This window comes from Hevea brasiliensis, chromosome 15 (assembly GCF_030052815.1).
Source record: "Hevea brasiliensis isolate MT/VB/25A 57/8 chromosome 15, ASM3005281v1, whole genome shotgun sequence".
Lineage (NCBI taxonomy): Eukaryota > Viridiplantae > Streptophyta > Magnoliopsida > Malpighiales > Euphorbiaceae > Hevea > Hevea brasiliensis.
This window is the reverse complement of record NC_079507.1, coordinates 32,601,426-32,612,157: the sequence shown is the minus strand read 5'-3', so window position 1 is coordinate 32,612,157 and position 10,732 is coordinate 32,601,426. Positions and strand designations below refer to the sequence as shown.

The 10,732-nt window shown below is 30.9% G+C and overlaps 1 protein-coding gene across 1 annotated transcript; it reads left to right on the top strand.

Annotated features, from left to right (window-relative positions):
* Window positions 1-276: 276 nt before the first annotated feature.
* Window positions 277-2,313, top strand: LOC110667368 (bidirectional sugar transporter SWEET6a). The gene is made up of 6 exons (XM_021828175.2): window positions 277-437; window positions 828-864; window positions 1,142-1,361; window positions 1,463-1,624; window positions 1,733-1,852; window positions 1,943-2,313. Exons 1-6 carry the CDS (start codon window positions 395-397, stop codon window positions 2,075-2,077), a joined length of 717 nt encoding a protein of 238 aa, XP_021683867.2. The 5' UTR covers window positions 277-394; the 3' UTR covers window positions 2,078-2,313.
* The last annotated feature ends 8,419 nt before the right edge of the window (window positions 2,314-10,732 follow it).

Sequence of the window (10,732 nt, the reverse complement as noted above, 5' to 3'; positions counted from 1 at the left end):
TATGTAATCTGAAATAACCGTAAAGCGTCTCTAACGCCGCATGTCACCCCATCCCAATCCCATGCACAGTCACGCTAGACTGACCGATCCGTTTACTTACGTACGCAGAGAAAAAATAAATTGTGGGATTTTATTTTTAATTTTATTAATCAGAAAGAATTAGAATTTTAATTTAATTTAGTTTAATTTAATTTTTTTTTAAAAATCGGAGTAATACCGAGATATTATAAACAGTTTGCTAGATCAGCCTGAGATATTTACTCCAGAAAAACCTATACTTATCGTTGATATCCCCCTACCTATAAATAATCCCACGTCTCCCTTTATCTTTACTCTATCCCAAAACCTATACTCTTCAGAGAGATCAATCCCTTTCTACCTCAGAGATTAAAAAATGCTGAGCGCCGAAGCTGCTCGCAATGTCGTAGGCATTATAGGTATGTGCCTTTTTGGTTTCTTCATCTATGATTATAAAGTAGAAGTAGAAGGAGAAGAAGAATTGAATGGTAATGTTCATTCTACATCTCTGATGATCAAGTGGAAATAGAAGGGAAAAAAAATAGAATGGTTGTGTTTTAAAGGTGTACTAGAAGCGTTTAATTTTGCTGGTTATGAATATGAATCGAACTCAGTGTGTAGATCGACTTATGGATTGAAAAGAGCTTGACGTTGATTTTTTTTTTTTTTTGGTTTTTTTGTCTTGGAGCTTCATATAAGTCTTTGAAAACTGTGGCGCTTTTCGTTAATATTTTTTTTTTGGTTTTTCGATGAATGAATCTGGAGGTAACGTATGAGTTACAGAGATCTGTGTTTTTTTCTATTTGCAGGGAATGTCATCTCCTTCGGCCTTTTCCTCTCGCCAGTGTAAAAATTCTCTCCCTCTGTTTATCATCCCCTGCTTGAAATTTCTCTTTTGTCTTTTGCATATCAAATTGTAGTTTCAATGTTGAAGGTTGAAATTTTTTCTTAAACTGGGTTTCTCACCATTTTGTTGAATTTGTACCCTGCTCAAGTTTTTTTTCCTGCCAGACAACGATCTCTGGTTGGTCATGCCGATTTCATTTTGCTTATGCATTTTGATAATAGTTCAAGTTCTCGTCCACATAAATGATGATTCCAATTTGAAATAATGGTGCTACAGTCCAACATTCTATCGCATATGGAAGAGGAAAGATGTTGAGGAATTTCAGTTTATTCCATATATTGTAACGGTGATGAATTGTATGTTATGGGTCTTCTATGGTCTGCCCATTGTTAAACCTGACAGCATCCTTGTTACCACCATCAATGCTATTGGCCTTGCACTGGAGTTGATCTATTTAGTCATTTTCTGCATATATGACAAAAGGGGCAGAGGAAGGGTATGCACCTGCTCAATTCTCTGTTCCTCCCTCTTATCAGTTTCTTTCTTACTTAACGTGTATTATATGAATTGAGCATTATTTATGTACTTTGTACACAGAAACAAGTTGCTTATGCTCTTGCTGTCGAAGTATTTGTCATGGCAATTATAGTCATCGGCACCTTGCTGGGTTTCCACACTCATAAGAGAAGAACCCTTTTCGTCGGAATTTTCTGTGATGTGCTTAATGTTCTGATGTACAGTTCACCTCTTGCTATCATGGTAAGTCTTAATTAGAATCCAATTTATTTGTAAATTTCCTATGATTTTTTTAGTTTTGATATTGATATTGCATTCTCTCATTCTTTCGCAATTCTGGGATTTTGACAGAAAAAAGTTATTACCACAAAGAGTGTCGAATACATGCCACTGTATCTCTCGCTGGCTGGCTTTGCAAATGGCTGCATATGGGCAGCTTATGCCCTCATCAAATTTGATCCCTTTATACTGGTAAGAAGTCAAGATTTCTTTTTCGTCTTTAAGGAATTAAAAAAAAAAAAGAAGAAAAACCTCCTTAAAGAAAAATGATCTTTCACACAGGTTAGCAACGGTCTCGGAGCACTGGCAGGCGCTGCACAGCTCATACTTTATGGTTGTTACTATGGGACCACTCCTAAACGAAGCAAAGAAGACGATGAAGTAGTGAAGCCATCTGAGATCCAGCTCTCCGGTTGAAATGCAGCATCCAGGGTCTGAAATAGTAGCAGTTCCAGAACTGGATTGTGTTTTTCTTAGTCTTTATGCTTATTTGTTAAATAGATAGCGTTTGTAAGGGAGTAGAACAATAGAAGTACGGTAGTTTTAAGCTGTTGCAAATTGGCTGTGAGGAGTAATCCTGACATTGCAGCAATTTTTCGTTTCCAATTGTGCAAAATTGAAGATAATTTTGGAAATGGAATTTAAGTTCTGAATCTTGGAGTCTAATGTTTTGATATCCAAAATTTATTTCAGAAATTTTCAAATTTACAAACCGCAATTCGATCAATTTAATAATGAGTTTATGCCATCTGGAGTACTAAAAACTCAACATGTTAATTATTGATAGCTAACAAATCATTCTAATCCATTTATATATTACTAGTTTTTGTCACGTGCAACTTTATTATTATTAATTAATGATTTTTTTTCTTAAAATTATAATTTTTATAATGAAATTAATTCTTTTTTAATTTATTTAATATTAATTAAAAAATAATGCTAATAAATTTGATTAAATTTTATTTTTATTTTTATTTTATTTTTACAAATTTGTATTATTGAATAAATTATTAAAGTTTAATTTAATTGTAAAAAAATAATACAATAACAATGGAAAATATGGTTTATTTAATTAAATATTTAAGTGAAAGAAATTATATGTAATAATTCGAACTTATAAGAATTATAGGTAGAAAACGGGAGAATATGGAATCAATAAACATACCCCTATTGTTTTAAATTTGCAAAAAAAAAAAAAATATTTGCAAATTTAGTTGCAATTATTTATCTAATTAAAATATTTGAAGTTTCATAATAATTGTCTAAATTTGATTAAAATTTAAATTATAATGATAAGAAAACTGATAAGGAAAAAATAATTAAAAAATATAATAATTGAAAAATAGCAAAATAGTGAAAGAGTTAAAGAGAATTTAAAATGACACCTTATGAAATGATTTGTTGATAATGAATTTTAATTTTTATGTTGTGATTATTTGATGACAATTAAAAAAAAAACTAAGAGCATAATTTTTTTTATAGACATTAATTAAATTTAAATTAAAATATAATAAAAATCAATAATTAAAATTTTAGTTATAAGTGAAGAAAATGAAAATTGACTTCATTATTGTTTTAAGTCCATGACTCATTAATTAAATAATTATATCTTTAGAATATATAAATATTTCCAATTCCATAATTCATTTGAGGCTGATTATAAAAAAATGAATGAAAGTTATTTATTTTATTTCTTTTTATTTTTAAAAAATATAAAAAATAATCAAACTATCCTTATTAGTTAAGAATTTTATTTATATGAAGTGTATGTACAAATTATAGAAACTTGCTACATAAAGTAAGTTCCTATGCTGGATATAATGGAAAATTTACTATAAATAATAAAAATAGAGCTGTTATCTTTTCCATCTATGATAAATTAACCAAACATGAAGAAAATCTTCTGTGGACTCAATAGTCTCTTGTTCTAACTTTCTTGGCAACCAAAAATGGTAGGTGAGAATTAAAAAAGAAATATTATTAATTGAATTATATTTCTTAATAAAATAGGATTTAAATTAAATTATTATATTATTTTTTTAACTAATTAAAATGAAAGATAATTTGTTATTATTAAATTTAATCACGTCTTTTTTTTTAATCTGTTAACTCTTTCCAACTTATATATATATATATATATATATATATATATATATATATATATATATATATATATATATATATATATATATATAATTAATAAAAAAAATTTGACCTTTGGCCATAAAAATAAAATTAGAAACGTTGGATAGGTTGTGACTTCAAGTTTCAATCCAAACTGAAACTGGTTTACGGTTTAATTTATTTTTATAAAATTTGATTCTAATTATAATAAAAATTTAATATATTACTAGAATCAGAAATTTTAAATTTATAAAATATAAAATTCATTTAAATAATAAAAAATAGAATAATTGTTAATCATATAAAAATTAAGGATTTTTTTTATCCATTCACAATATCACTCCTTCATTTATTCATTTATATATATAATAGATTTTGAATTGCATACAGTGTATGTGCATCATGTAGTATTTTTTAATAACATTAAGTATTTTATTTATAATTATAATAAACACTAAATAATAGTTTATTGTATAGTATACATTTCTCCTAATTTAAGTTTAAAATACTTGTTTCATTTTATATAATAATAATAATAATAATAATAATAATAATAATAATAATAAAAAACTTTTTTTTCTCTGAAAATTAAACAATCTTTGATTTCTAGATAATTTTATCTTAAAAAAAAAAGCATATTTTTCTTTATAATTATAGTAGTTTTACATCTATTAAGCATATATTTTTTTTTTGTGGCATGAGTATAGCAGATAATATGTGCTATATTATAATAATTGATTTAATTAGATAAAATTTAAAACATAAAGAACTCTAATTAATGCCAATATATAAAAATATAGGTGATGTCATAAATTTATGGGTTGTCCGATGATATATGAATGTCATCGGGTGCTTGAAACAAAGAATAGAGTGAGGTAGGTGGTTATCCTATGGTCGCTTTGATGCTTAAGTTAGTCAAGGTTTTGAGATGACGATAAAAAAGTAATAATGCCAGAAATTGAGAAAAATGAACCTTAATATGTGCTAGCTACTTACTCATTGTTAGTAGTATACCCTAGAGCATAACTAGCAATTTGTATTTTGCAAATATTAATTCTTATTTAATGGCATATATCTTTTCTTTTAATTTAAATTGTTTAATTTAATTGAAAATATTATTTAACAATTTGTTAGATATTCCATTCTTAAGGTGTTAAGAATATGAGTGACGGAATAATATAGTACAAGTATTATAAATTTTGATTCATAGTCCAAGATACCTCATTGGGTATGATTTACGTAACACCCCTATTTGCATAGCCTGGTATATTTTACTATTTCGATGACCGGTGTCGGTCCGGACAATTAAGGGGATTAGAACCACACTTAAGACAACTAGATAAGCTTTGAACACAAATAATTAGTAATTGTCAATTAGTTAAGTATAAATAAGAAAAATAGAACATAAGAAGTTAAACGAGCCGAGAGTCACAGCGATGGGTGACCTTCTCGGGAAGGATTGCGAAGTCAATTTAAACTCAAATTTCGAACCGTAAAATGTGACGCTGTGGTCCTTAGGACTATTGCGAACACAGTGGAAAAGAGAAAATTACGAAAAAGAAATGTTAAGCTAGTCAAATAATTAGGTCAGGGATCCGGAAGAAATATTGAATTATTTTCAAACCGGGTCGAACCGGCGAGGGGCAATTTGGTCAATTGACCCCGAGAGCTGACTCCTGACCTAACTGTCAAATAAAATCAGAGAAAAAAAAATTTCAGAATCAGGAATTAAATTAAAGAACTAATGGAAAAATAAATAGAAAAAAAAAAAAGAAAAGTAAAAAGTGATGACATCATACATGACCTCATGTATGATGCAATAATTATTATAATTAAAATTTATTTTATTTAAATTTTGGTCTTCCTATGGGATAAACTAATAAAAGAAAAGGAAAAGAAAAAAAATAAGAAAAAACTCATCTTCATCCTTGCCGTCCCTCACCTCTCTCTCCCTCTCTCTCACCAAAACTCCATTGAAGCTTGCACTCAAGCTTGAATTCCCTCACTTAACCCTAATATTTTCCATAAACACCTCATCAAAGTTTGTTACCTCAACTTAAGAAAAAGATTAAAAGAGGAAAGAAAGGGCAAAAGATAAAGAATTGAAGGATTTGAAGTTCTAAGAAAGGTTAGTAAGCTATACTTTGTATTTTTAGTTTAATTCTAGTGTTTATGATTGAATGAACTTAGAAATTAATATAAAATAAAACAAACATAATTGTATGTGGATTATACATGAATTTCGGACAGCCTAGGGTTGATGGGAATTGGAGTGTTTGATGAAGTTATAATATGATTTGGAGCTTGGGTAATGTTGAATATGTGATTAGTGTAATGATTTGATTAGGAATTAATCAATGGCATGAACTAGGGTTTTGGCACCTAGGGTTTTGGAAGACAAAAAAGTGAGAAATTGTTAAATGATGTGTTTGACCTAGTTTGACCTGAGAAATGGTCATTTGTGACCTATTGGAGTATGTTAGAAGTGTTGGAACCAAATGCAAATTCGGATTACTTAGGGTCATGCTGCAGGTAGCAGGACCAAGGTCCCTTTAAGGGACCAAAACTGAAAATTACAAGTCCAATTGGTGTGAGACCAATTGGGAATGAAAATAGACATAAAATGGAACATTTTTCATTTAGGAATCATGCCTAAAAAGTGACTAAAACCTAGTGAACAAATTGACCAAATCCAGAATTGGCAATCTGACCTATACCAAAAATGACCAAGTGAACAGTGTTTGTTCATTTGGCTATAACTTGGGCTAAACAGGTCTAAATGACCTGAAATTTTACCAGTGGAAAGCTGAGATATAGACCTAAAACTTTTATGAAGAACACAAACCCAAATTATGCCCTTAACCAAGTCATTTAATCACCCAAAATTGGTGACCTAAAACTGCCAGAACCCAGAAATTTGCCTAGAAATCTGAGTTAGGCCAATCCGGCCAGCCATGTTCAAATGGCTATAACTTGAGCTACAAAACTCCAAATGGAGTGATTCAAAAAGGAGAATAAAGTTAAGACAATAAGGAACAATTTCTATGATTAAAACTTAGTTAAATTCTAACAGCAACATGACCAATGGAACAGTGCAACATAGGACACCAAAACTGAAAAATTGCAATTTTTGCCTAAAAGACTTGAAATTTGAGAAAACAACCAAAACCAACAAATTAGGTAACCAAAATGTGGTATGTGAGTGAAGTTGGAATTCCCATACCTATTAAGCCTTAGAAAGTCAACAAATTGACTTGAATAGTGTAGTGAATAGTAACCCCAAAACACAAATTTTAAAGAACATCAAGTTTAGCATATATAAGCTAGATAAAAGTGAATTTGAATTTATTTTTGGATTTATGCTAAGTTATTGTGACACCCCTTACCCTCTACAGTGTAGCCGAGAAAGTTATGCCACTCAGTGTGTCAGAACACCAATTCATGTTTCAATTTCAATTAATCCCTTTTAATTCATTTATTTATAATTTCTGATAAATCTAAATTTTTCCACAAATTTTATAGAAAATCCGGCAGAGTGCCGGCTATAAATTGGACAAACAGTTCTTCTGAACCTGTTAAAAAAACTCCTAATAATATCATCACATTATTCTCAATCAACCTCCAATATATTCTCAACAATTTCTCAATTCACTTCAGTATCTCAAAAATTTAATTCAATTCAAAACACAATCCACTCAATGAAAAATGCTCAATTTATTACTGAACATATTCCATAGATACTTACATCAAAACATAATTATATGAACTTATAATATACATTACAGAAGGTTACAAAATACCAAATGTCAACATATCAAAATATCAAAATGGCCTAATGTCCTACCAAATGCACTGCAATGTGAGGTTACTCTGAACTCTGAGTGCAGATATGAAGGCTCGCCCTGTATGAGGCCTACTGGACTCCCCAGCTATGTCTCCAGTACCTGCGCGTGGCAAAAGCGACGCGCTAAGCAATTCTGCTTAGTGGTGACAACATAAAATAAAATAAAATAAAATAAAATAAGACATGTGTGCAAAATGTATATTTACATTTTTGAGTGGACTAAATTTTAAATATTTATTGCAATATTATTCGATTAAAGTTTGGTAAAATTTATTAATACTGCCCGAGCAACCTATACTAGTTGATCGGATCGATAAACGGTAACTGCATCGGGTACTAAGTACCTCGGACCATCACACCATCGGTCACATTGTGTCTCCCGGTGCGCAACAGAATAGCTAATAAGCTGTGATAATTATCGGGGATTAAACTCGAGTATAATAACTCATTATCATAGCCAAAGGCTATTATGTTACAGAATGGCATGGGAAGCCATGAAATACAGAATAGCATAAAGCCATATACAGTACTGCTAACAGAACCCTATTGGCATGCCAAACTATCCAACCAATCACATTAGGCCTACTAGGGCATTTAAAACTTTTTATTTGTGTAATTCTTTGAAATTGAAATTTTTATGACTACTATTCATTTCACTAGTCAACCAAAATGTTGACTTTTGAATTGATAATAGGTAAATTAGTTTAATTATCATCAATAAACCACATTTTGTATTTAAAACTTGTTGGTATTGGTTGCCAATACCATCTCTAAGCTTAATGATAATTAGACAAAAATTTCAGTTTTCATGCTTTGTCTTTACTGTTCTATTAGTCATATTTGCAGTGGAAATTTGGAAAAGTGATCAACATGAAAGTTGTTCCTTATTTTGTCTAGATGAATTTATTTTTTTGAATCACTCCATTTGGAGTTTTGTAGCTCAAGTTATGGCCTAAATACCATAATTGGCCGGATTGGACAGATTCCAAATTTCTGGGCAAAACTGGTTCTGCCAGATTTGGTGACTCAAGTTTGGTTGGCAATTTGACTAGGTTATGATCATAATTTGGGTCAGGTTTCTTCATGAAAGTTGTTGATCTATATGTCATCTTGTTGCTGGTAAAATTTCAGGTCAATTGGACCTTTCTACATTGAGTTATGGCCAAATGACCAAACACTATTCATCTGGGCATGGTTTCTTCATCAAAGTTGTGCCATTATGTGTCTAGTTTCATGTCCAATTGGCCAAATACTAATTGAACCTCTACAATTCAAGTTATGGCTGTCCAAATAGGCTGGACTCATAGCCAAACCTGCAGGTTACACAAGGCAGCCACTCCAACCTCAAATCCCACAACCCAATTCACTTCATTTCTAGTTCAAACCAAACCAAATGGTCACTAATTGACCATTAAAACCTACTTCCATCATCACAAGATCAAATCTCATTCTTCAACCCAAACCCTAACTCAACAATTTCAAAATCATGCATTTTCACTTTATTTCATCAATCTACTTAGCAAATACATATTGTGGGCAGCCCTAATACCCTTTTAACTTCATTAAATTCAACACCATCAAACCCTAACCATGGCTGCCAAAAATAAGGGATGGCATACCAATATCTTTCATCAAGTTTCTTTGTTATTTAATCACCAATATAGTGCTTAAACATGAAATTGAATTGAAATTTAAGGTTTTGGTCACTAACCTCTTTTAGCTCAAATCCAAGCCAACCAAAACTTTAATTTTCTTCAAAATTTTGCTACCCAAAGCTTCCTCAAGGTGTGGGGTGAATTTTTTGTGAAGACAACTAGGGCTTTTAGGGTGTGGAAGCTAGGAAAAATCAAGCTTGAAAAAGCTTGTCCATGGAGGTTAGGGAAGAATGGTTCATGGCAAGGAAGAAGAAGAAATAGAAATCTGATTTTTTTCTCTCAATTTTCAGCCCATTTGTCTCTTTTAAACACATTTATGCCATGTGTCAACACTTGAGTGGGTGAAGGCACACTAATGACATCATGTGATGTCATAAATTCCCATTTAATTCATTTTTTTTTCTTTTCTTTTCTACTCATTTTTAATTCAATTTTTAGTGATATTTATTCACATTTTATGTCATAATAATTATTTACTTAACTGGACAAGTCGGCCAAAAATCACCTCTGAAGGCGAAATGACCAAAATGCCCTCCGTTTGGCTTAACGGGCCAAAATTGTTTGTACCGATTGAAAATTTTTTCTAAATATTTCCTTGGAATTCTAATGCCATAGGAACCTCAGTGACCCTTCTCTGGAGTCCCAAAAATTATTTTATAATTTTTCCCCCTGGTCTAGGGCTCCTAGTTGCAAGAACCGCAACTTCTCACTAGGTTACCCATCGCTAGGGCACCGGCTCATTTAACTTGATTGTATTTTATTTCTAAAATTTTTCCTAAATTTTTCTTATTAATATTTGAGTTAATTATAGTTCCTCACTTTAGTTTAAATATTTTTCCAGACATTCTAGCTGTTCGGACCGACACCGATCACCGGAACAGTAGAATGTACGAAACAGGGAGGGTGTTACAACTCTTCCCCTCTAATTTAAATTTCGTCCTCGAAATTTACCTGATGCAAACAGTTGAGGGAACTGTTGCCTCATTGTCTCTTCACTTTCCCAAGTTGCCTCCTCGGTGTTGTGGTGTGACACCCCTTACTCGACTACAGTGTAGCCGAGCAAGTTATGCCACTCAGTGTGCCAGAGCACTCTATTTTATCTGAATTCATTTTTATCATAGTTTTGAAAATAACTTGTGAAATATAATTCATTTATTGAAATTGTAATTTATTTGAGGTTCCGAAAATTTTAAAGAAAATCCGGCAGAATACCGGCTACAAATAAAGAAAACAGTTGTTCGGAACCTGTGAAAAACACTTCCTATGATCATATTCAATCATCTCATCACTCTCAAACTTCAATATCAAAATCTCAACATTTTTCACCATTCATTTAATCATTCATTCATCTCATGTAATAATCATGTACAAGTCACAGTTATGTATTCACTTTTCCTTTCACAAACACAAATTTGCATTATTTACATGAAAATCAAAATACATTACATA

Bases quoted from the DNA above. Each gene is read 5' to 3' on its own strand.
- LOC110667368 (XM_021828175.2), top strand. From the start codon at position 395: ATGCTGAGCGCCGAAGCTGCTCGCAATGTCGTAGGCATTATAG. The intron at 438-827 runs GTATGTGCCTTT...TTCTATTTGCAG, and splicing joins CAATGTCGTAGGCATTATAG to GGAATGTCATCTCCTTCGGC. The intron at 1,853-1,942 runs GTAAGAAGTCAA...TCTTTCACACAG, and splicing joins AATTTGATCCCTTTATACTG to GTTAGCAACGGTCTCGGAGC.